At 39.3% G+C, this 25,885-nt stretch overlaps 1 protein-coding gene across 1 annotated transcript in view; it reads right to left on the reverse strand.

The window, feature by feature from the left end:
* The window catches only part of LOC140727211 (cilia- and flagella-associated protein 47-like), a 596,979-nt gene that overhangs the window by 457,127 nt on the left and 113,967 nt on the right, over positions 1–25,885 (reverse strand). The window contains exons 16-21 of the mRNA XM_073044476.1: positions 23,547–23,677; positions 19,069–19,191; positions 12,123–12,254; positions 11,911–11,988; positions 9,590–9,734; positions 6,899–6,993 (exon numbers count right to left, since the gene is read on the reverse strand). Of these exons, the coding sequence (XP_072900577.1) occupies positions 6,899–6,993; positions 9,590–9,734; positions 11,911–11,988; positions 12,123–12,254; positions 19,069–19,191; positions 23,547–23,677 (704 nt within the window). The remainder of the gene's footprint in view (positions 1–6,898; positions 6,994–9,589; positions 9,735–11,910; positions 11,989–12,122; positions 12,255–19,068; positions 19,192–23,546; positions 23,678–25,885) is intronic.

Genomic DNA, 25,885 nt, shown 5'->3' on the forward strand with positions numbered 1-25,885 from the left:
ATGGGGAATAAAGAAGTTCCACCACTACCGCTACGTACAAAGCTTTATGCTAGTGACAGATCACCAGACCCTTATGTGCATTTTCAATCCCAGGGAGAGAACTCCAGTGATGTCAGCTACCCAGTTACAATGTTGGGCATTGTTCCTAGCAGCCCACTCTTATGATATAGAGTTCAAGGGTGCCAAGTAACACAGCAATGCTCACAGCTTGTCATGTCTTCCATTGTTGGCAACTGAAGAAGAAAAGCAAAAGTGTTCCACATCACATAGCTGGACTGGTTACCAGTAACAAATTCTGAAATACAAAGGGAAACAAAGAATGACCCAACATTGTCAAAAGTGTATGAAATCACCATGCAAGGATGGCCAGCTCATGGTAACCCTATGTTTCCAGAATTTTCAGTGAGACGAGACCAATTGCTTGTACGTCAAAGGACTCTGATGTGTGGATCTCATGTTTTGGTTCCCTTTAAACAGTGCACCAGAGTGTTAAAGAATCTGCATGAAGGGCACCTGGGTGCAGTCAAGATGAAGAGTCTCACCCGGAGCTACGTGTGGCGGTCAGGAATTGTTAACAAATTGAGGTCTTGGCCAAAAGCCGTTTAGAATGCCAAAAAGTAGAAAATTCACCCCCACAGGCACCATTATACACGTGGGAATGGCCATCATCACTATGGCAAAGAGTACATAGAAAACATAGAAAACCTACAGCACAATACAGGCCCTTCAGCCCACAAAGTTTTGCTGAACATGTCTCTACCCTAGAAATTAATTAGACTTACCTTGAGCCCTCAATTTTTCTAAGCTTCATGTACCTATTCAGGAGTCTCTTAAAAGACCCTATTGTATCCGCCTCCACCACCGTCGCCAGCAGCCCATTCCATGCACTCACCTCTCTGTGAGTAAAAAAACTTAACTCTGACATCTCCTCTGTACCTACTCCCCAGCATCTGAAACCTGTGTCCTCTTGTGGCAACCATTTCAGCCCTGGGAAAAAGCCTCTGACTATCCACATGATCAATGCCTCTCAACATCTTACAACACCTCTATCAGGTCACTTCTCATCCTCCGTTGCTCCAAGGAGAAAAGGTTGAGTTCACTCAACCTATCCTCATAAGACATGCTCCCCAATCCAGGCAACATCCTTGTAAATCTCCTCTGCACCCTTTCTATGGCTTCCACATCCTTCCTGTAGTGAGGCGACCAAAACTGAGCACAGTACTCCAAGTGGGGTCTGACCAAGGTCCTATATAGCTGCAACATTACCTCTTGGCTCCTAAATTCAATTCCACGATTGATGAAGGCCAATACACCATACATCTTCTTAACCATTTAGTTAACCTGCGCAGCTGCTTTGAGTTCCTATGGACTCAGACCCCAAGATCCTTCTGATCCTCCACACTGCCAAGAGTCTTACCATTAATACTATATTTTGCCATCATATGTGACCTACCAAAATGAACCACTTCACACTTATCTGGGTTGAACTCCATCTGCCACTTCTCAGCCCAGTTTTGCATCCTATCAATGCCTCGTTGTAACCTCTGTCAACCCTCCACACTATCCACAACACCTCCAACCTTTGTGTCATCAGCAAACTTACTAACCCATCCCTCCACTTCCTCATCCAGGTCATTTACAAAAATCACGGAGAGTAAGGATCTGAGAACAAATCCCTGAGGTACTCCACTGGTGACTGACCTCCATGCAGAATATGACCCATCTACAACCACTCTTTGCCTTCTGTTGGCAAGCCAGTTCCCGATCCACAAAGCAATGTCCCCTTGTATCCCATGTCTCCTTACTTTCTCAATAAGCCTTGCGTGGGGTACCTTATCAAATGCCTTGCTGAAATCCATACACACTACATCTACTGCTCTTCCTTCATCCATGTGTTTAGTCATATCCTCAAAAAATTCAATCAGGCTCGTAAGGCACAACCTGTCCTTGACAAAGCCATGCTGACTATTCCTAATCATATTATACCTCTCCAAATGTTCATAAATCCTGCCTCTCAGAATCTTCTCCATCAACTTACCAACCACTGAAGTAAGACTCACTGGTCCATAATTTCCTGGGCTATCTCTACTCCCTTTCTTGAATAAAGGAACAACATTCACAACCCTCCAATCTTCTGGAACCTCTCCCATCCCTATTGGTGATGCAAAGATCATCGCCAGAGGCTCAGCAATCTCCTCCCTCACCTCCCACGGTAGCCTGGGGTACATCTCATCCAGGCTCGGCGATTTATCCAACTTGATGCTTTACAAAAGCTCCAGCACATCCTCTTTCTTAATATCTACATGCTCAAGCTTTTCAATCTGCTGCAAGTCATCACTATTTTCACCAAGAGCCTTTTCCTTAGTGAATACTGAAGTATTCATTAAGTACTTTTGCTATTTCCTCTGGTTCCATACACACTTTCCCACTGTCACATTTGATAGGTCCTATTCTTTCACGTCTATGGGAGGAGGTAGTGACTGTTTCGGCCCAAAATGTCGTCACTACCTCCTCCCATAGATGCTGTCTGGCCTGCTGAGTTCTGCCAGCATTTTGTGTTTTTTATCACGTCAGAAGAATTCAGACTGTTCATGAAGGAAAATGGCATCAGACAAAATGGCATCAAATCATCTCCTCACTACCCAGCAATGAATAGGTTAGCTGAAAGGTTTATCTAAACATTCAATAAGCTATGGACAAGGAGGACTTTTCTCTCCAGCACAAGGTGGACAACAAAGACAAACATTGCAGATGCTGGAAATCCAAACAACACACAAAAATGCTGGAGGAATAGCAGGCCAAGCAACATCTGTAGAAAAGAGTACAATTGATGTTTCAGGACAAGTCCCTTCATCAGGATGATTTCCTTTTTGGTGTATCAGAATGCTGTTTATGTGACAATAAGTCAAACACCTGCAATGCTGTTCATGAGCAGAAATCTGAGATCTTGCATAGACTTTCTGAAAACAAATAAGCAGCTCAGTCAGTTGCCAAGTGAAGCAGCAAGGAGCTGCAAGATTGGACAGTAAGTCCTTGCGCGTGATTACTGAGAAGACAAGAGGCACCCGGAGGGATAGCTACACAAACTGGACCACTGATACATATATGGAGATGTTATGTGGACCAGATGCTGGATTCTTAACTGAAGAGTCGATTGCATCCAACAAGACAACATATTACAGTCACCGGACTTAGCTCTCAGTGATCATCATGTCACTGACAGCAACCAGGTCCTTGCTGAGGCAGGAGTTTCATTCTAGCCATTACCTACCTCTCAAAGCATTTCATTACCATAGATGTGAGTGCTATTGGATGTGAGTCATTGAGGCAGCTCACACTACTCTTATGATAAATAATGCTATCTGTGATTAAGGCCAGTGTGTTAAATGCCTTTTTTACCAACCCAGTTACCTGTGATGCCACTTTCAACATACTATACACTTACAGTCCTAGGTCCCACTGTTCCACTAAGCTGCCGACCACGCATCATAGAAGTTCTATAATAGTCTGACTTTCCAAATGCATCACCTCCCAGTTATCTGTATTGAAATCTAATTGCCATTCCTCAGTCCATTTCTGTAACTGAGCAAAATCCCCCTGTAATCTATGTGAGATATGTGGCTTGTGATTGGCCTCTCTCCAGATCTCCTTACAAATTTCTTTCTGGGTCTGATGAAGGTATAATTGAGAAAAAATAGATGGTTCCAAATTCACCCCTCAGACCTATCTATCAGTGTTTATAGAGTTGTATCAGTTGGTGGCAATCCATTATAATTATCTGAGATTTAAGAACTAAATTCCTTTAATTTTGTGGGCTTCCTTTATTATGTACCATTGCATGATATGAAAAAAATAAGCCTGAACTGATTTCTGGACCTTTATTGCCCACAGCACAACAAACCATCATTCCAACAATATCCCCAGTTCCAAATTCTTTAATTTTTAAAAATTATTGGAAACCTTCATGGTTTCTAGAACTGAAACAACCATAAACACTCATCAACCATGAAAAAGGACCTAGTACTTTGCTGGTGCGTGTGACAAATAAACTCTTCTTGAGCTTCCAGCCAGGTATAGGGATTGATTATAACCAATGTTTCAATGACAATCTCTACTATCTTCATCAGGTAACTATCGGTTATAATCGGTACCTGTACCCAGCTGCAAGAGTTTATTACTCATAGAACATATCAGTAATTTCTTGAAAAATTAAATTAAATTAGATTTGAACTGAATATTTTTTCATTATTTAATTATTCCTGGCAAATTTATGACTCTGTTTTACAATTATGATTCAAATGTATATGAAGGATTTAATGTTTCTTGTATCAAACCTGCAATTTGAAATTGTTTATTTAATTAAAATTTCTTTCACATCCTCTGCAATTCATTGTAAAGTTGAATGAATGACTACTGCCATCGAGTGGCTTCAGCAGATCCATACATATAAATTAAAATACAGAAGCTCCTTGAGTTATAAATGATCTGATATTCAGATATCAGACTTTGCACAAATTCTCCCTTACATTTTAAAGCAATTTTCAAACTAGTAATAATTATAAACACAAGAGATTCTGCAGATGCTAGAAATCCAGAACAACACACACAAAATGCAGGAAGAACTCACCAGGTCAAGAAGTATCTATGAAAATTAATAATAAGTTGACATTTTGGGCCAAGACACTTCATCAGGACTGGAAAGGAAGGAGGAAGATTCCAGCATAAAAAGGTGGGGAAGGGGAAAGAGGACAATCTAGGAGACAGGTAAGTGGGAATGGTAAAGTCCTGGAGAAGAAAGAATCCAATTGGAGAAGAGAGTGGACCATGGGAGAAGGGGAAGAAGGAGGAGCATCAGGGAGAGATAATAGGCAGGAGAGGAGAAGAGGTAAGAGGCCAGAATGGGGAATAGAAGAAGAGGGAAAGGGGGAGGGGAAAAGAAAAATAGAGAAAGCAAAATTACTGGAAGGAAAAATCGATGTTCATGCCATCAGGTTGGAGATTACCTAAATGGAATATGAGGTGCTACTCTTCTACTGTGCAAGTGGCCTCATCATGGCAGAAGAGGAGGCCCTGGACCAACATGTTGAAACGGGAATGGGGATAGAAATTAAAATCATTGGCCACAGGGAATTTCTACTTTTGCCAGATGGAGCAGAGGTGCTCCACAAAGCAGATCCCCCAATTTACATCACATCTCACCAATGTAGATGAGGTCACATTGGGAGCTCCAGACACAGATTCGCAGGTAAATCATCTGAAAGTACTGTTTGGGACCAGGAATGTAGGTAAGGGAGGAGGTGAATGGACAGATGCAGCATTTTTCTCACTTACAGGGAAATGTGCCAGGAGGAAAATTAGTGGGGAGTGACGAATGGACAAGGGAATGATGGAGCAATGATAGAACATAGAACATAGATTAGTACAGCACATTACAGGCCCTTCAGCCCACAATGTTGTGCCCACCCTCAAACCCTGCCTCCCATATAACCCCCACCTTAAATTCCTCCATATACCTGTCTAGTTGTCTCTTAAACTTCACTAGTGTATCTGCCTCCACCACTGAGTCAGGCAGTGCATTCCACGCACCAACCACTCTCTGAGTGAAAAACCTTCCTCTAATATCCCCCTTAAACTTCCCTCCCCTTACCTTAAAGCCACGACCTCTTGTACTGAGCAGTGGTGCCCTAGGAAAGAGGTGCTGGCTGTCCATTCTGTCTATTCCTCTTAATATCTTGTACACCTCTATCATGTCTCCTCTCATCCTCCTTCTCTCCAAAGAATAAAGCCCTAGCTCCCTTAATCTCTGATCATAATCCATACTCTCTAAACCAGGCAGCATCATGGAAGATCTCTTCTGTACCCTTTCCAATGCTTCCACATCCTTCCTATAGTGAGGCGACCAGAACTGGACACAGTACTCCAAGTGTGGCCTAACTAGAGTTTTATAGAGCTGCATCATTACATCGCGTCTCTTAAACTCTATCCCTCGACTTATGAAAGCTAACACCCCATAAGCTTTCTTAACTACCCTATCTACCTGTGAGGCAACTTTCAGGGATCTGTGGACTTGTACCCCCAGATCCCTCTGCTTCTCCACACTACCAAGTATCCTGCCATTTACTTTGTACTCTGTCTTGGAGTTTGTTCTTCCAAAGTGTACCACCTCACACTTCTCCGGGTTGAACTCCATCTGCCACTTCTCAGCCCACTTCTGCATCCTATCAATGTCTCTCTGCAATCTTTGACAATCCTCTACACTATCTACAACACCACCAACCTTTGTGTCGTCTGCAAACTTGATCCCTGTGAAAAGTGAAGAGTTGGTGGGGGGAGGGGCTGGACTAAAGATGTGTTTGTTGGTAGGATCCCATTGAAGATGGCAGAAGTTGTGGAGAATGAGATGTTACATGCAGAGGCTCATGAGGTGCTAGGTGAGGAAACAGGAACTTATCCCTGTTAAGGCTGCGAGAAGATAGGGTGAGTGTGGATGTCTTTGAAATGGAGGAGATGCGGATGAGGGCAATATTAATGGTGGAGGAAGGGAAATTCTATTCTTTTGTCCTGGAAAGGAAAGCCTCATCCTGGAAACATATAAATGATAATAATAAATATAATAATAATACTGAAATATTTCATGTTACTCATTAATGGCTGGATGAAGTATGCATTCTCTTAGTTTAATTATAGGTAATCTGTGGATGATTATTCAATGAAATGAAAATCATAGCAAGCATAGGTAGAGCAATGAAATATAGGTAACTATAGGAAACAGACATTTCTAACTTACACTACCTGCTCTTAAACACAGAAACTTCACGTAAACCAGGGACTGCCTCTATATACCTTGATTTCACATGGTATGTGCATGGAGTTAGTGTTGTGGGTAGTCAGTACTTACATTTGTAGGTTTGAAGAATAATTCACACCTTGTACGTTCCCGTCCACTTAGATTCACAACAAAGAGTTGAGGATTCAATGGATCTTGAATTGCATCTGAAAATAAGGGACATGAATAAAATAATCTTTCCATGTACATTTGCTTGCATGTCAAAGGTGAAAGAAAAACTTGCATTTCTACTTTAAGCTACTTTATTGCTGTGTGTGAAAAGCACAAGTGTGCAGGTTGAAGGGGAGTCAAAAGGAATGCTTGAAATTTATGGTGAAGCACAGAAGTAGTGGGACTGTATGGTAATGGAAGGAAAAGCCAGAAATTTCTGGGCACACAGAAGTCCTTCTTTATTTAATCAGAGGATCTCAAAAGCATGTTTAATCTATTTCAAGTCCAACAATCATCTACAATGACTCCTGCATAGCTGCCAGGCAGGCAAATTAGAGATAAAAGGGAAAACATCGAGGACATTCCCAACAGTTAGTAAATATATAAGATCTATTGCGTTTGACTTAGAAAATATTAGGCAGAAGGACATAAGAAGATCAGATTATTATTTAAATGATAAAAGATTACAACATGCTATTGTGTAGATGGACTTGGGTGTACCTGTGCATAATCGCAAAAGGCTAGTTTACAGGTGCAACAGGCTATTACAAAGGCAAATAGAATATTGGCCTTCATTGCTAGTGGAATTGAATTTAAGATCAAGGAGGTTATGCTGCAACTGCATGAAGTACTGGTGAGGCCACACTGGAGGACTTCATGAAGTTCTGGTCTCATCACTTGAGGAAAGGTATACTGGCTTTGGCAAAGGAGGTTCACCAACTTAGATTCTGGATTTTGATTCTAGAGAGGGTTAATATATAAAGAGAAAATGAGTCACCTTGGACAAAACTCACTGGAATTCAGAAGGATGAAAGGAGATATTATAGAAGAACATAAAATTATGAAAGGGATAGATAAGATAGAGGCAGGAAATTTGTTTCCACTGGTGAGAGAGATTAGAATTAGGGGATGTAGCCTCAAGGTTTAGGGAAATAGATTTACTACAGAGTTTAGGAGAAACTGTTTTTCCCAGAGAGTAATGAATCTGTGAGATTCTCATCCCAGGTAAGTAGTAGAGGCTACCTCATTAAATACATTCAAGACATAATTAGATAGACTTTTGCATAGCAGAAGGATTCAGGGTTATGGGGCATAGGCAGGTAGGTGGAACTGAGTCCACATCAGATTAACCATGATCTTATTGAATGGCAGAGCAGACTAGATGGGCCAGATGGCCTAACCCTGCTCTTATTTCTTATGTTCTTAAATTTGTGCCCAATAGCATCCCTCAAATGGATTGCTGAAAAATGTTCCAAAGAGATCAGGAAAATGTTTTCCTTTAATCCTGCAGAGCCAGATAATGGATACATGTTGCTCCTGCAAAACCTCTGCTGTTTTTGACCAACTGAATCAGGTCCTGAAAATCAAAAAGGACTACGACTTCAAATATGTAGCATGTAACCATAGCCCACAATCTAGTTTCAATCATGTCCCAGGCAAATATCTTCAGGTAAGCAGATGAATCAGATTGCCAATCTTATATTGTAAATTTGCTGCTTGAGTTCCTTTCTACTGAGATGAATATAAAGTTCAGAAGTAACAATAGCATTCTAATTCTCTCCACATTCTGAAAAAAATCCTTTAAACATAGAAAACTGGGGATTTTTTTTAGATCATCACAGATTTCCATGCCTTTAAAATTCTATGCATTAAGTGAAAGGTTAGACATTATTTCAACAAGATGTGGTTCTGCATTATAGTACAAAACAGAAAACAATGCCATTTAGGTACATGCTATTTCAAAAGTCACTGCATTTTTAAAAAAAGGTACTGTAATAATAAGTCCAAATTCTCCACCATTTAACAGAAAGGAAACTGACATGGTTTGTCATTTGGATTATTTGTTTTATTGTTAAAAGTGTACACTGCTTAATTTTGGGGGATAATTGTACTTTTGGCATTAATGTGATGCAAACCCTCTGAAAGTAAATCATGCAATCTGTAGACAAAGTAATTAAAATAATTTAAAGACTTCAATGAAGGGAAACTTCGGATTGTACTATGAGAGAAAGTCACTGAGTTAGATGTATAGCAAAGAAACGGACTTTCAACACACCACATCATTGCCAAACTTTCTGCCCAACTTAAACCCATTTGCCTGCATAAGGAATGCTTGAATCATTGAATCATAAAATTGTTATGATACAGGAGGAGGCCATCGACTCATAGATCCATGCTTGGAGACAGTAGTAGATTTTCAGTGTGTTTGGTATTACAAAAGAGAAGGTCAGAACATTCTTAAATTTTATTTTATGTTTTACATGCAGAACAATATGACAACTTTTAAAATAGGATTATGGAGAAAATGAAATGCGTAGTGGCAGTTAGTGTAAATAGGTGCTTGATGGTGCATGTACACTCAGTGAGTCAAAAGATTCAATGTCTTCAGAACTTCAGAATTCAGCAAATATCTTGGTAAATTTGTGGAAGTACCTAACAACAATGAATATAATGAATGGGCACTTTCCTAAACATCTATAGAACTTGCTCAGAAATCCAAGAAAAAATCCTCAGTTTCCAGACTTTCTAACTTCTTAATGCCTCTGCTTTGAGAAGAAAATTAACAACTTAATGATCTGCTTATAAGTATACCTTCAGTTACTTCAAACTTCAGTGAGAAATCTTTGTATTTAGAAAAGTCAAATTCAAGCTTGATGGGTGATTCTGTTAAGTTCGATAAAGTGAACGGAATCATTGAAGTCGAACCACAGTAGATGCCAGAGAATACACAATATTTCTACAGATAAAAAAGTGAAATGAATCATTTGATATAAATACATAGAAGAAATCATTAAAAATAACTCAATACCAGTTAAATGGAGTTATTTGTCAGAATCACATTTTTAAAACTTTAGCAAATACAGCTTCCATAGACATCAGAAAGATAACTAGAAAGAAACCTAAAATTTCCTGTGCAGATGTTCCATTAAATTGCTGTCCCGGTTAATATCATTGCTCTTATGGCAGGATAAGATTTCCCCATGCTTTCTAATATTAATTACTAATTTAGTTACCTTTATAAAACTGAACCATGTAAACAAAAAGCAGCAACTGTTTCAAGCCAGTATTGTGATATTTTGTCCAATTATGACAGGGTACATTTACTTAAAATTGAAAGTAAAGGAAGTCTAAAATTACTTAAGAATAAAATGACAAAAAATGAAATTTCTAATGTCTGCTTATACACTTTTTTCAATATATGTTGCAGAGTGAGAAGATATGAAAATAAAATATCATAGATGTTTAATGTGAGGACATAGAAAATCTTCTACAGGAATCAAACACACGTGAGGTACACTTAATAAAATCAGATACCCTGTAGAAATTGGATGGATGCTTTTGCAGCAGTGCCTGCAAAAACACTAGTTCTCTGCATTCTTAGAGAGCAGAGAAAATAAGTTATAATGAACCATTCATTGCAGAGTCTTCTGTTTATGCAGTTTCTCCTTCCTCAACTGCTTTTTATGAGTACTAATCAGGAAAAGGGAACATCCAATGGATAGACAATTACATTCCTTTAAATTTCTCTCTGTGCTCAGGATTCTGAACATTGTTTCATACTATCTGGATAATAAACTAACAAGAATACGAAAAAATAATAACCTTAGAATATGAAAATAATTTCTCGATAAAGTTTCCCTTTCTCATGAGGTGAATACCAAAATTCACATCATGTTGGGGACATTGAGTCACTGGCCCAGAATCTATGGTCAGAAACATGCCGCTATCATCTTGAAAAGAATTTGACTTACTCAGTCCAGTTCTCCCAAGGGGAACTTGTGGTCTGAAAATAATTCTATCTTTCATATTCAGCAAGTATTCACTGATGGGAAGAATACTGCACATGACAGCAAATGTGTAAACTTTCATTGTGAAATCCAGTGGCTCCTTGTTCCCTTGGCACCATTAATGAAAATTTAAACACACACCTTCCAAAGCCTCTTTTTCATGGAAACTATGTTTTAACAAAGGGACATAGCCTGTTTTGATCAGTATACAAATTAAAGTGTTGACCCCTGATTTTTTAATGAGGATTTTACTCAAAGTATGGGGAACACTTTAGCTGTTTAAAGCCAGCCACAATAACTAAGATGGCAGCAAATACAATACTGGTGGAAATGTTGAGGTAGTATTTTGAATATGATTTTCTTTGCACAACTACCCCTTACCCAGTGGGCAGAGAGTACTAAAATTTCAAGACCCAATCAAAGATATCAAGTTATTATATGTGAATCAAAAATGAGAAGTTGCAGTCATATACGGGCTTTAATATCATAAAATACCAAAAGATGCTTTATAGAAACATGTCCAAGCATAATTTATGTCAAGCCATAAGTGGAAATATTCAGGTATTTGCCTGAAAGCTTGGACAAAGTTTGTTGGTGTTAAAGAATGCCTTTAAACAGGTCAAAGAAGTATAGAGGCAGAGTAGTTCAGATAGAGTGATCCAGAACTTAGAACCAAGGCATTTGAAAGCCTGATTATCAATGAGCACTGAAAATCAGAGATGCTCAAAAGGTTAGAATTAGAGAAGAGCAGAGAAATCAATAAGTCACCAGCAGGCAGCAGAAAATTAAAAACCTTATAAGGCCCCATTGAATCCGAAGAAATGCAATTTTAAAATGTAGCCATAAATAGGCAATCTTGCCATCAGGAAAAAGAATATGTCTGTTTAAATGTACAAATATTAGTAACAAGAAGATGTAAAAGTGCAAACCTGATATCTGTATTGAATGGAATAGAATCTGCAATACACACACTCCACCTTTTTGTTAACTTTGATTATTCTAACCATAGGTCTTCAAAGGACAATTGGCCAGTCAAAATAAAGGGACCATTTGTTTTTAGTCAAGAAGTAGAATTTGAATCATAAAATGTCATGCAGAGTAAAAATAAACCACTTAAATACTAACCAGATCAATTTCAGCCTTTGGTTGTACCACTGATCCTCCAACCCGTAGTTTCAACACATTTGAATTGCGAATGTCTACCTGAGGAAATACCATAAATATTTTATATAGCGAGTTCTAAATCTCAGCATCTTGTATAAATTTTCAGCACTACAGAAATTATGAGCTATAAAAGTAATAATGCTAAAAATATATGTGCATATATTTCAATTTACCCTTAGTCTGGTATCAAAATTGAATATTGTAGTTGGGTGGAAGAAAATTTTGAAACACACAAAACCTCCAACAGGTATGATGCCATGAGTAGGAATTACTGTAATCCCAGGCACAGGATTCACATTTTCAACCTTTTAGGAGAAATAAATAAATTTTAAAATTATTGGTTGCATTCTTTTAAACACAAACTAAAGCACTGCATTACTTTCTAAATGACCTGACTTTCAAAGGTGAGAGGTATATTAAATATGTATTGTCTTAACTGGAATTCATTTCATCTACTGTGTACAATTTGTTCTCCAGATTTCAAAGAAAATAATAGAATCATTGGAAAAGATGCAGAAATGTTATAAGGTTGAAAACACAATCTCTCAGAAACTGTGAATAAGCTGGACCTCCTCTCAAGAACCAGTGAAACCAAAGGAAGGTCTTTTAGTATATGGAGGAATTTTAGAAGGTGGTTCTTTAGAAAATACAACTACTTGTAGGAATGCCAAACTTGAGATCATAACTACAAGATAAGCCATTAATAAAACTATTCAGGAATTCTTTTCTGAGAGCATGGACAGAAGTTGGACAGAGTAATTGAGACAAAGAACATGAGACCAAAAGGAATACAATATTGATAAGATTATATAAAACAGCATGAGGAAACACATTTGCAGTAAAAAAAAATACCAGCAGAAGGCATTTGGTTTGAAGTTAAACATGAAAAAATCTGCTGGAAATCCAAGCAACATACACAAAATGCTGGAGGACCTCAGGTGGCCAGGCAGCACGTATGGTAGAGTAAACAGTTGGCTTTTCAGCTGGAGACCCTTTATCAGGATTGGAATAAAGATAAGTCAGAGTAAGAAGGAGTGGGGAGGAGAGCAATGTATTATTTGGGTTGAATTGATTGTTCTTGTGCGAAGGAAGATTATAGAGATTTTCACAATCTCAGGACCTCTCAAAATATTTTACAGACAGTGAAGCATTTTATTATGCAGAAGACACACCAGCCAAATTTCACACAAACAGTGATGTGACAATGACCAGATACTGCACTTCTTGTGATCTTGATTGACATCAGGACACTAGGAATAACTGTTTGAGACCTTATATCCTCCCAAATGCTAGTGCATTAAAGCTTCAGCCAAGACTTTAGTGCTCAAGTCTTGAAATGCTATTTCAATCCATAACTTTTTAACTCAGAGTAAAGAATGCTACCAATTGCGCCAATGAGTTAATTAAAACAAGGAAACGAGTTCCTGTCTAACCTGTTTTGCTGAATAATTGATAAAAACAAATTTAACAATAACATCTGAAAAGAAATTACATACTGGAGGGAAAAAACTAATGGTTATGGGGAAAGAAGAGTACTAAGCGACCATTAGGAAATCAATTACACTTTCTGTTACGGTTAAATCAGAGTTACAACTGAAAATATATCAACACTTCAGTTTGTAACTATATATATATTTAAATTTCATCTTATAACTCACATTAAGAAATGATATAATCAAGTATCTTTTGGCCAGCCTCTCAAAGTTTGAGTGATAATTATCATTGAAGTATTCATTCTGGAAAAACACAGATTTCAAGGCCAATAACGTTGCCCCTGCCCTGCATTTCTCTTCCTACTAAACTCCCAACAACACTATATACTGTCCACATCTTCTCATTATTGGATATGATACAGTTTTTGACCTTCTTTCCAAGTTTCTTTTCAATACCTCTCCACTTCAGTATTACTCTCGCCACTTGAGAATCCTCATTAAAATTTGGTTATCATTGGACTGCTTCATCTAACCTCTTTCATAATTCTTTCTGTGAGACACCTTGCATAGGTGCATCATATTAAACTCTCGATAATTTGAGGAAATAGGATTAAGCTATCTACAATTTGTGAAAAAAATCACTTTTCAAATAATGCAGATTAAATTGTCCTTTCACTAATTCAGTCTCCCCACAATTCTCCACAAATATAACAAGCTTGATTGCACAAGCACCCTGGTGCCAGGGTCCGGGATGTTTCTGATCGCGTCCAAGATATCCTGAAGTGGGAGGGTGTGGAGCCAGAGGTCGTGGTACATGTAGGTACCAATGACATAGGTAGGAAAGGGGAAGAGGTCCTGAAACGAGAGTATAGGGAGTTAGGAAGGCAGTTAAGAAGAAGGACCGCAAAGGTAGTAATCTCGGGATTACTGCCTGTGCCACGCGACAGTGAGAGTAGGAATGGAATTAGGTGGAGGATGAATGCGTGGTTGAGGGATTGGAGCAGGGGGCAGGGATTCAAGTTTCTGGATCATTGGGACCTCTTCTGGGGCAGGCGTGACCTGTTCAAGAAGGGCGGGTTACACTTGAATCCTGGGGGGACCAATATCCTAGCGGGGAGGTTTGCTAGGGCTACAGGGCAGACTTTAAACTAGTAAGATGGAGGGGTGGAAATCAATTTGAGGAAACTATGGGAGAGGAGGTTAGTTCACCAGTAGAGCAAGTAAGTAGACAGTGTGTGATGGAGGAAAGGCAGGTGATGGAGAAGGGATGCGCTCAGCCCGAAGATGTAGGGGAGAAGAAAGAAAAGGATAATAAATTTGAATGCATTGTTAGGGATGAAAAGAGAGGAGGAGGTGGAGAGTATCTTAAATGTATCTATTTTAATGCTAGGAGCATTGTAAGAAAGGTGGATGAGCTTAAAGCGTGGATTGATACCTGGAATTATGATGTTGTAGCTATTAGTGAAACATGGTTGCAGGAAGGGTGTGATTGGCAACTAAATATTCCTGGATTTAGTTGCTTCAGGTGTGATAGAGTAGGAGGGGCCAGAGGAGGAGGTGTTGCATTGCTTGTCTGAGAAAATCTTATGGCGGCGCATTGGAAGGATAGATTAGAGAGCTCCTCTAGGGAGACTATTTGGGTGGAATTGAGGAATGGGAAAGGAGTAGTAACACTGTTAGGAGTGTATTATAGGCCACCTAATGGGGAGCGTGAGTTGGAAGAGCAAATGTGTAAGGAGATAGCAGATATTTGTAGTAAACACAAGGTGGTGATTGTGGGAGATTTTAATTTTCCACACATAGATTGAGAAGCTCATTCTGTAAAAGGGCTGGATGGTTTAGAGTTTGTGAAATGTGTGCAGGATAGTTTTTTGCAACAATATATAGAAGTACCGACTAGAGATGGGGCAGTGTTGGATCTCCTGTTAGGGAATGTGATAGGTCAGCTGACAGATGTATGAGTTGGGGAGCACTTCGGGTCCAGTGATCACAATAGCATTAGCTTCAATATAATTATGGAGAAGGACAGGACTGGACCTAGAGTTGAGATTTTTGATTGGAGAAAGGCTAACTTTGAGGAGATGCGCAGGGATTTAGAGAGAGTGAATTGGGTCAAGTTGTTTTATGGGAAGGATGTAATAGAGAAATGGAGGTCATTTAAGGGTGAAATTATGAGGGTACAGAATCTTTATGTTCCTGTTAGGTTGAAAGGAAAGGTTAAAGGTTTGAAAGCGCCATGGTTTTCAAGGGATATTAGAAACTTGGTTCGGAAAAAGAGGGATGTCTACAATAGATATAGGCAGCATGGAGTAAAGGAATTGCTCGAGGAATATAAAGAATGTAAAAGGAATCTTAAGAAAGAGATTAGAAAAGCTAAAAGAAGATACGAGTTTGGTTTGGCAAATAAGGTGGAAGTAAATCCGAAAGGTTTCTACAGTTATATTAAAAGCAAGAGGATAGTGAGGGATAAAATTGGTCCCTTAGAGAATCAGGGTGGTCAGCTATGTGTGGAGCCGAGGGAGATGGGAGAGATTTTGAACGATTTCTTCTCTTCGGTATTCACTAAGGAGAAGGATATTGAATTGAGTAAGGTGTGGGAAACAAGTAAGGAAGTTATGGAACCTATGACAATTAAAGAGGTGGAAGTACTGGCGCTTTTAAGAAATTTAAAAGTGGATAAATCTCCGGGTCCTGACAGGATATTCCCCAGGACCTTGAGGGAAGTTTGTGTAGAGATAGCAGGAGCTCTGACGGAGATCTTTCAGATGTCATTAGAAACGGGGATTGTGCCGGAGGATTGGCGTATTGCTCATGTGGTTCCATTATTTAAAAAGGGTTCTAGAAGTAAGCCTGGCAATTATAGACCTGTCAGTTTGACATCAGTGGTGGGTAAATTAATGGAAAGTATTCTTAGAGATAGTATTTATAATTATCTGGATAGACAGGATCTGATTAGGAGTAGCCAGCATGGATTTGTGCGTGGAAGGTCATGTTTGACAAACCTTATTGAATTTTTTGAAGAAGTTACGAGGAATGTTGACGAGGGTAAGGCAGTGGATGTAGTCTATATGGACTTCAGCAAGGCCTTTGACAAAGTTCCACATGGAAGGTTCAGTCATTAGGTATTAATGCTGGAGTAATAAAATGGATTCAACAGTGCCAGAGAGTAGTGGTGGATAATTGTTTATCGGGATGGAGGCCGGTGACTAACGGGGTGCCTCAGGGATCTGTTTTGGGCCCAATGCTGTTTGTAATATACATAAATGATCTGGATGATGGGGTGGTAAATTGGATTAGTAAGTATGCTGATGATACTAAGGTAGGAGGTGTTGTGGATAATGAGGTGGGTTTTCAAAGCTTGCAGGGAGATTTATGCCGGTTAGAAGAATGGGCTGAACGTTGGCAGATGGAGTTTAATGCTGAGAAGTGTGAGGTTCTACATTTTGGCAGGAATAATCCAAATAGAACATACAGGGTAAATGGTAGGGCATTGAGGAATGCAGTGGAACAGAGAGATCTAGGAATAACAGTGCATAGTTCCCTGAAGGTGGAGTCTCATGTAGAAAGGGTGGTGAAGAAGGCTTTTGGAACGCTGGCCTTTATAAATCAGAGCACTGAGTACAGAAGTTGGGATGTAATGTTAAAATTGTACAAGGCATTGGTAAGGCCAAATTTGGAATATTGTGTACAGTTCTGGTCACCGAATTATAGGAAAGATATCAATAAATTAGAGAGAGTGCAGAGACGATTTACTAGGATGTTACCTGGGTTTCAGCACCTAAGTTACAGAGAAAGGTTGAACAAGTTAGGTCTCTATTCATTGGAGCGTAGAAGGTTGAGGGGGGATTTGATCGAGGTATTTAAAATTTTGAGAGGGATAGATAGAGTTGACGTGAATAGGCTGTTTCCATTGAGAGTAGGGGAGATTCAAACGAGAGGACATGATTTGAGAGTTAGGGGGCAAAAGTTTAAGGGAAACATGAGGGGGTATTTCTTTACTCAGAGAGTGATAGCTGTGTGGAATGAGCTTCCTGTAGAAGTAGTAGAGGCCAGTTCAGTTGTGTCATTTAAGGTAAAATTGGATAGGTATATGGACAGGAAAGGAGTGGAGGGTTATGGGCTGAGTGCGGGTAGGTGGGACTAGGTGAGATTAAGAGTTCGGCCCGGCCTAGGAGGGCCGGAATGGCCTGTTTCTGTGCTGTGATTGTTATATGGTTATATAAGAAAAATGAAACATTTCAATAATTTTTCTCAAATATGTTCAATTTTAGTTTTTGAAGCCAAGAAGTTCCACTTTAGTCTCATCCGACCACAAAACCTTCTTCCACATCTTTACAATACCTTCTAAGCAACGCTTTAGAAAGTATTTTTTGGCAATGATATACTTTTGTTCATGGTAAGTGTAGTGTGAATATACATAATACGGCACATCAGCCAGGTAACACAATCAACACAATCTTCACTGTAAAGCATAGTGGAGGGAGCATCATGCTACAGGGATGTTTCTTAGCAGCAGGAACTGTCAATCTGGTCAGGATTGATGGGAAGATAAATGTTGTCAAATACAGAGAGATCCTAGCTAAAAACCTGTCAGCCTCTGCCAGAAAGCTTAACCTGGGGAGGAAGTTCATCTTTCAACAGGACAATGACCCAAAGCACACACTGCCAGAGCAACCATGAAGCGGCTTCAAATGAAGTAAGTTGACGTCCTTGAGTGGTCCAGTCAGAGTCCTGACCTTAACCCAATCAAACATCTCTGGGAAGTTCATCACTGCTCCTCAATTAACCTGGCACAGCTTGAGCAATTTTGCAAGAATTAGCAAATCTTATTCCATCACGTGGTGTAGAGCTAATAGGAATTATCCAAAAAGACTACAGACTGTAATAACTCTGAGAGGCATTTCAACGAAGTACTGAGCAAATAGGGGTGAATACTTTTGAACTGCTGAAATTTCAATTTTTGAATTTTTAGTTTATCACGCTTTACAATTTTCCCTGTTTTAGGGGGCTCTACGGTGAAAAAAGGAGCATGTGATTCACAAATGAAAATTCTCAAGTTAATTGATCAAAATCCCTGGATGTAATACTCATTACAAAGGGTGAAGGGCTAAATACTTTTTCTGTATATTCAGAAAACCACCCTCAACACTGTAACAAAAGAGGTATATTTTAGGAGTCCAGGATTTTGTGCTCAGAACCCCAAGAACCAGTCATCAGTAGTTAAACTTTAAAAGAGATTCTATAAATTTGGATGCATTCCCATTGTAAATACGTAATTCTACAGAGTTACTATCCACATTCAAAATGTTAAAGTTAATTAATGAGAACCATTGAAACTGTACTTAATTATTTTTGTTACCTTTGTGTAGAAAAATATAAAACATCAGGAAAAGGAAAGGAGTAGGGGGATGCTTTTGTTGAATAAAGACATTTTACATTTACCAGGTTGTTTCCAGTGGCTTATTCAATGTCACTAATGAGGATTTTCAAGTGGCTAGAAAGGTACTGAGGTGGACGGCATGGAAATTAAATTTGGAAAGATTTTTTTAAATCATATTTTGTGATTTTTTGTACTTATTAACTTACGAACAAAATCAATTTATGGTAAATTAAAACAGAATTCATTCATAACCCTACAGGGCCTATATCATAATAAGCCCAACTGAAAAGAAAATTAATGACATACCTTAAAGTATGCATGGTTTTGCCCACAATTTTTGATGATGGCTGTCTTCATAGCAGTTAAGTTCAAAGCAGCAGAATTAAAAAGCACACGGTTCTCAACAAAGCGAACATTAACATGACCAAGCTTTAAATTTAAAAAAAACAAAGTGGTTTTGATAAACAGTGGGAAGGCACAAAATATCTATAATTCTAACATATTTAACAGGTGGCTGCAGAGTTAATTAAAAGTTCAAAACTGGATCAAATCAAAAAAATACAATAGCCCAGAAGCAGGAAACAAAGCTCCATAATTTTTGGGCACCATTCAAAAGCGTTTGAAAGCAGAGTTAGATACATCAAGTTGGTTTTACATTTTGGTGCACCAAATATTTGATTAGATTTACAGATGGAACACACACAGTGGTGTCCAGTGGCACACAATACATACTTGAAAATCACAAAAATGAGTTTCCATGCACAGAGTGGCCCTGTGGCACAAACCATCCTTGCAATAAGTAGCCAATCTTACTGATCATCTCTACAGTGAAATGCGACGTCCTGAGGTAATATTCCTTAATTATATGGATATGTGTGAAGTGCTCTCAGAATGTTCTGTGCAATAGGCCCCCAGATCCAAGTCCTTCTCATAGTCATAGAAAACTACAGGACAAAAATAGGCCCTCGGACCATCCAGTCCATGCTGAACCATTCAAACTTCCTAGACCCATCGACCTGCATCTATGACCATAGCCCTCTATACCCCTCCCATCCACGTACCCATCCAAACTTCTCTTAAACATTGAAATCAAAATCGTATCCACCACTTGCACTGGCAGCTCATTCCACACTCTCATCACCCAATGAGTGAAGAAGTTTGCCCTCATGTTCCCTTAAACATTTCACCTTTCATCCTTAACCCATGACCTCTAGTTGTCATCTCACCCAACCACAGAGGAAAAATCTGCTTGTATTCACCCTATCTATACACTTCATAATTTTGTATGAAGGGTACCTCCATATAATCTCCCCTCAGTCTTCTACATTCTAGGTAATAAAGTTTTAAGCTTTTCAATCCTTCCTTATAAATCAGCTCCTTCAGTCCCAGCAACATCCTTATATATTTTCTCTGCACTCTTTCAATCTTATTTACATTTTACCTGTAGGTAAATGATCAAAACAGAATACAATACTCCAAAATAGAAGTCACCAACATCTCATACAACTTCAACATAACATCCTAACTCCTGTACTTGTATTTTGATCAACGAAGACCAATGCGCCAAAAGTTTTCTTAACGACCCTATCAACATGTGATGCAATTTCCAATCAATTATGGACCTGCATTCCCAGATCCCTTTGCTGTACCAAACTCCCTAGTGTCCTTCTGCTCACTGCGTAAGACCTACCCTGGGTGGTCCTCATAAAGTGCAACACCTCACACTCATCTGCATTAAATTTCACCTGCTATTTTTCAGCCCATTATTCCAGCTGGTCCAGATCCCGTTGTAAGCTTTGTCTTCCTTGCTGTCCACTGCACCACTAATCTTGTGTCATTCGCAAATTTGCTGATCCAGTTTACCATATTATCATCCAGATTGTTGATACAGATGACAAACAACAACACACCCAGTGGCACTCCACTAGTCACAGGCCTCCTGTCTGAAAGGCAACCATCTACTATAACACTCTAGCTTCTCCCACAAAGCCAATGTCTAATCAATTTACTACCTCATCTTGAATGCCAAATGACTGAACCTTCTTGACCGACCTCCCATGTCAAATACCTTGCTAAAGTCCATGTAGACAACATCCATTGCCTTGGCTTCATCAACTTTCCTAGTAATATCCTCCTCCTCTCCTCTTTTGTATTTCATAGTTCTGTGCCATGATCCCTGTGCTCATTCTCCCTGCAACATGAAAAGCTCTTCAAGTACTGGTCCAAAAACAGTAAGTGAAAACACCATAAATTAATTTTGCTACTGTCTTACATTTTAGTCTCACAAAATATTGCATAAATGATGTGGTTTCTCCTTGGAGCGAAGGAGGATGAGAGGTGACCTGATAGAGATGTACAAGATGATGAGAGGCATTGATTGTGTGGATAGTCAGAGGCTTTTTCCCAGGGCTGAAATGGTTGCCACAGGTTTAAGGTGCTGGGGAGTAGGTACAGAGGAGATGTCAGAAGTTTTTTACTCAGAGAGTAGTGAGTGCGTGGAATGGGCTGCCGGCAACAGTGGTGGAGAAGGATACAATAGGGTCTTTTAAGAGGCTTTTAGATAGGTACATGGAGCTTAGTAAAATAGAGGACTATAGGTAAGCCTAATAATTTCTAAGGTAGGGACATGTTCGGCACAACTTTGTGGGCCGAAGGGCCTGTATTGTGCTGTAGGTTTTCTATGTTTCTAAATGTAGTAGGGGCAGCATGGTAACGCAGTGGTCAGCATGACACTTTACAGTACCAACGACCTGGGTTCAATCCCATCGCTACATGTAAGAAGTTTGTACACTTAAGAATCCAAAGGCAAATAAACTGAAAGCAGTGGTGACAGATGGCTAACAATAAAGCATAGCTCTAATTGGTAACTGATTTATTCAAGCAGGCTGCATATATCAGCCCAATCTGAAACACAGCCCTTTATAGGAATCTTCATTACTTATACTTTTTTATTTATTGAGATACAGTATGGAATAGGGCCTTCCAGCCCTGCAATCTACACTGCCCAGCAATCCCCTGATTTTACTCCTTGCCTAATCATGGGACAATCTCCCTGTGACTGCATGGGTTTCCTCCCACAATCCAAAGTCATACCAGTTGGTAGATTACTCCCATGATTAGGCTAGGATTAAAATCGGGATTGCTGGACGGCCCTATTCTGTACTTTATCTCAATAAATTAAAAATATAAGTAATTGAGGATTCCTGTAATGGGTCATGTTTCAGGTTGGGCAGATATATGCAGCCTGCTTGAACAAATCAGTTGCCAGTTAGAGCTTTACTTTATTATTAACTATCTGTCACCACTGCTCTCAGTTTATTTGCCTTTGGATCCTTGGGGTGCAGCTCAGGAAAGATACCATGAATGCTATTTTGCAGCTGATAGCTAAAGTGCGAATGAGTAAGCAATCCACCTGCTTTAGATGTTTGTTAGCTGTTTAATCAGAAATGGAAGTCTGTGCTAAAATATCTTGTAAAAATTAGGAAAAATTATGACTGATGACTTGCTTGCAAGAATAGGCAATTATGTCAGCTTTTACTGTGGTAATGAGAGACATTAAGTAGTGAAAGATGACAATTGTGACATCCCTGCAGCAAGATAATCCACTTTAACAGCTTCCACTTTATCAATGTGAAGCCGGTGTTTCAGCCAAAAAGGATGCTTATGTAGGTCCATGCAAGATGCACATGCACCTGCTGAAATGTTTCCATTTTCTGGAAGTTCACTCTCCCTGATTTCTCTCATTTGACTGTTCAGAGGCTGGCAAGTGAACCTATTAGGAACCCAGGCAGTGCATTTCAGGAATGATACAAAGAGTGCTATTTGCATGTGATAAGTGAAGTATTATTCAGCCAGTAATCAGGTTGCTGTAAATATATATCATGTATTCAGTCAGAAATAGAGGCACACTTTAAAATGCTCCAACCAGGGTTTCTAGTATTTTCAGTATGTGCTGTGTTCTGCAAAACAGCATGCAGCAGTGAAACCTGGAGAAAATGCAGAGTGCAGATAAACCAGAAGCATTTGAAACAAATCAAATACATTTAATGGAACATAGAACATAACAGAACTGCACAGGCCCTTTGGCCCACGATGCTGTGCCAACCTTTTAACCTACCCTAAGATCAATCTAACCTTTTCATCCCACATAGCTCTCCATTTTTCTATCATTCACATGTCTAAGCATCTTTTAAATGTCCCTAATATATCTGCCTCTGCCCCCACCCCAACAGTGCATTCCATGCACCTACTACTCTCTGTAAAAAAACTTAAATTTAATTTAAAAAATTACAATCAACAAATCTAAAATATTTCAAATCGCATTTGATGTAAATTAATCTAAAACATGAATATTTATGGGAAATAAAGAAAAAAATTATACTAATACTTTCTTTTTCTGTCTAATTTTGCAAATGAATGGGACCATGGTGTTATCTGCCAGCCATGACCAGTATAAGGCTAAAGGTCAGATATGAAATGCATCTGGTATTTCAGTTCAAAAAACATGCTTCAATCCTAAACTCAGCCTCAAGTCTCACAGCCAAACGAGAGGTGAGATGCACTAGGATCTGACCTTTAAGTGCATCCAGTATTTCCTTATTAATTAAAGGCATGCTAAACAGCAGAAAATGAATAGACAAAGCCACATCAAAGTGTAACTAGCCAAATGCCCAAAAGAGGTAAGATATCCAATTTTTAGACAGAGAAGGCAATTTACATTCAAAAGAAAATTATATTTGCCTTTCATTTACCTAAAGAAACATAAACTAGATGCAATCCTGTACCTTAGCAATACACTTCAATCTGACTTTGTTCCCATCATGTACAATAAGATCGAATTCACCTTCCTCAGGGGAGAAGAATGATGCATGCCAGACTACTTCACATTCTAAATCACTGAATGCATCTACAATGCCTGCATAAAAAAAGGACCAATTAGTTTCTTAATCTATATGTCAATTGTATAAGAGAAAAAACAGGTCAGTTTTAAGTTGCAAAGAAGGTGGAGGCAGGATAACCAGGGCAAAGGAACACAATTTTATCAAAAGAGATCAGAGTTACATTTTGACAAATTGTTGAAGAAGCAACCTGGTTGACAGGTTAACAAGGAGGGAGGTAGAGAGGGGAGGAGAGAGACAGAGAGAGAGAAAATAAACTAAGAAACATGTAAAAAGCTGAGGAATATAGGCAAAACCCAAAGAGAATATCCAGCAGGTCAAGCAGTGTTAGCGGAGAGAGAAAAAGTGAGTTAATATTACAGCTGGATAGCTTACAGCAGAGCTTGGCCAGTTCTGTTACATAAAGAGAAAATAAGTTACACAAAGTTGTTGAATTCAACAATGAGTCCAAAAGATTGCAACATACCTAGACAGAAATGGAGAGCAGCTCAATGACCTTACATTGGCTTTGTTTAAACAGTGCAGGAGGCCAGATACAGACAGGCCAGAATGGGAGGACAGAGATTAAAGAAGGAACTGCAAGTTTAAGGTTATTCCGGGCACTGAAAGCTGATTTTATCCATCTGTAATAATAACTCCGTTTTTCCATTCTCTTACAAACTATACCTGATATGTCGGGCATTTCCTCTGGCTCCATCTTCATTTCACAGCTTCTTACATTTAGGGTCATAGGGTCATAAACCATTACAGTACAGAAACAGGCTATTTGGCCCATCTAGTCTGTGCCAAACCTTTAATCTGCCTAGTCCCATCAACCTGCACCCGAACCATAGCCCTCCAGCTACCACCCATCAATTAACCTTTCCAAATTTCTCTTAAATCTTGAAATCAAACCCACATCCACCAATTGAGCTGGCAGTTCATTCCACAATCTCACCGCCCTCTGAGTGAAGTTCCCCTTCATGTTCCATTAAGACCATATGATATAGAATTGGCCCATTGAATCTACTCTGTCACTTCATCATGGCTGATCCAATTTTCCTCTCAGCCCCAACTTCCTGCCTTCTCCCTATATCCATTCATGCCCTGTCCAATTAAGAATCTATCAACTTCTGCCTTAAATATTTCACCTTTCACCCTTAACACATGACCTCTAGTTGTACTCTCACCCAACCTTAGTGGAAAAAGTCTGTTTGTATTTACCCTGTCTATACCCAGAATAATTTCATATACCTCTATCAAATCTCCCCTCAATCTTATATATTCTCGGGAATAAAATCCTAAGCTATTCAACTTTTCCCTATAACTCAGGTCCTTAGGTCCTCAAGTCCTGGCAACTCCCTTGTAAATTTTCCCCACACTCTTTCAATCTTATTTACACCTTTCCTGTAGGTAGGTGACCAAAACAGCACAGAATTTTCCATAGGGAGAAGCGCTGTCGACGTTTCGGGCCGAGACCCTTCGTCAGGACTAACTGAAAGGAAAGATAGTAAGAGATTTGAAAGTCAAAATCTCTTACTATCTTTCCTTTCAGTTAGTCCTGACGAAGGGTCTCGGCCCGAAACTTCGACAGCGCTTCTCCCTATAGATGCTGCCTAGCCTGCTGTGTTCTACCAGCATTTTGTGTGTGTTGTTGTTTGAATTTCCAGTATCTGCAGATTTCCTCATGTTTGCTCACAGAATTTTCCAAATTAGACCTCACTAATGTCTTATACAATTTCAACTTAACATCTCAAATCCTGTACTCAGTACATTGATTTATGAAGGCTAATGTGCCAAAAGCTTTCTTTACGAGTCTATCTACTTGTTACACTACTTTCAAGGAATTATGGATCTGTATTCCCAGGTCCCTTTGTTCTACCACACTCCTCAGTACCCTAGTGTTCACCGTGTAAGACCTATGCTGATTAGTCCTCCCAAAGTGCAACACCTCCATCTGCCATTTTTCAGTCCTTTTTTCCAGCTGGTCCAGATCCTGCTACACCCTCAATCTTGGTGTTTTCTGCAAATTTATCACATTCAGATCATTGATATAGATGGACCCAGCACTGATCCTTGCGTTACACCACTAGTCACAGGCCACCAGTCAGAGTGGCAATCCTATCCCTGTACAACTCTAGTTTAACTATCACCCTCCCCCAACCCAGCAGCACTAGCAAAACCTTCCCGCTAGGATATTAACCCCCTCCAGTTCAGCTGCAAACTGTCCCTTCTATGCAGGTCAA

Source organism: Hemitrygon akajei, chromosome 5 (assembly GCF_048418815.1).
Source record: "Hemitrygon akajei chromosome 5, sHemAka1.3, whole genome shotgun sequence".
Taxonomy (NCBI): Eukaryota; Metazoa; Chordata; class Chondrichthyes; order Myliobatiformes; family Dasyatidae; genus Hemitrygon; species Hemitrygon akajei.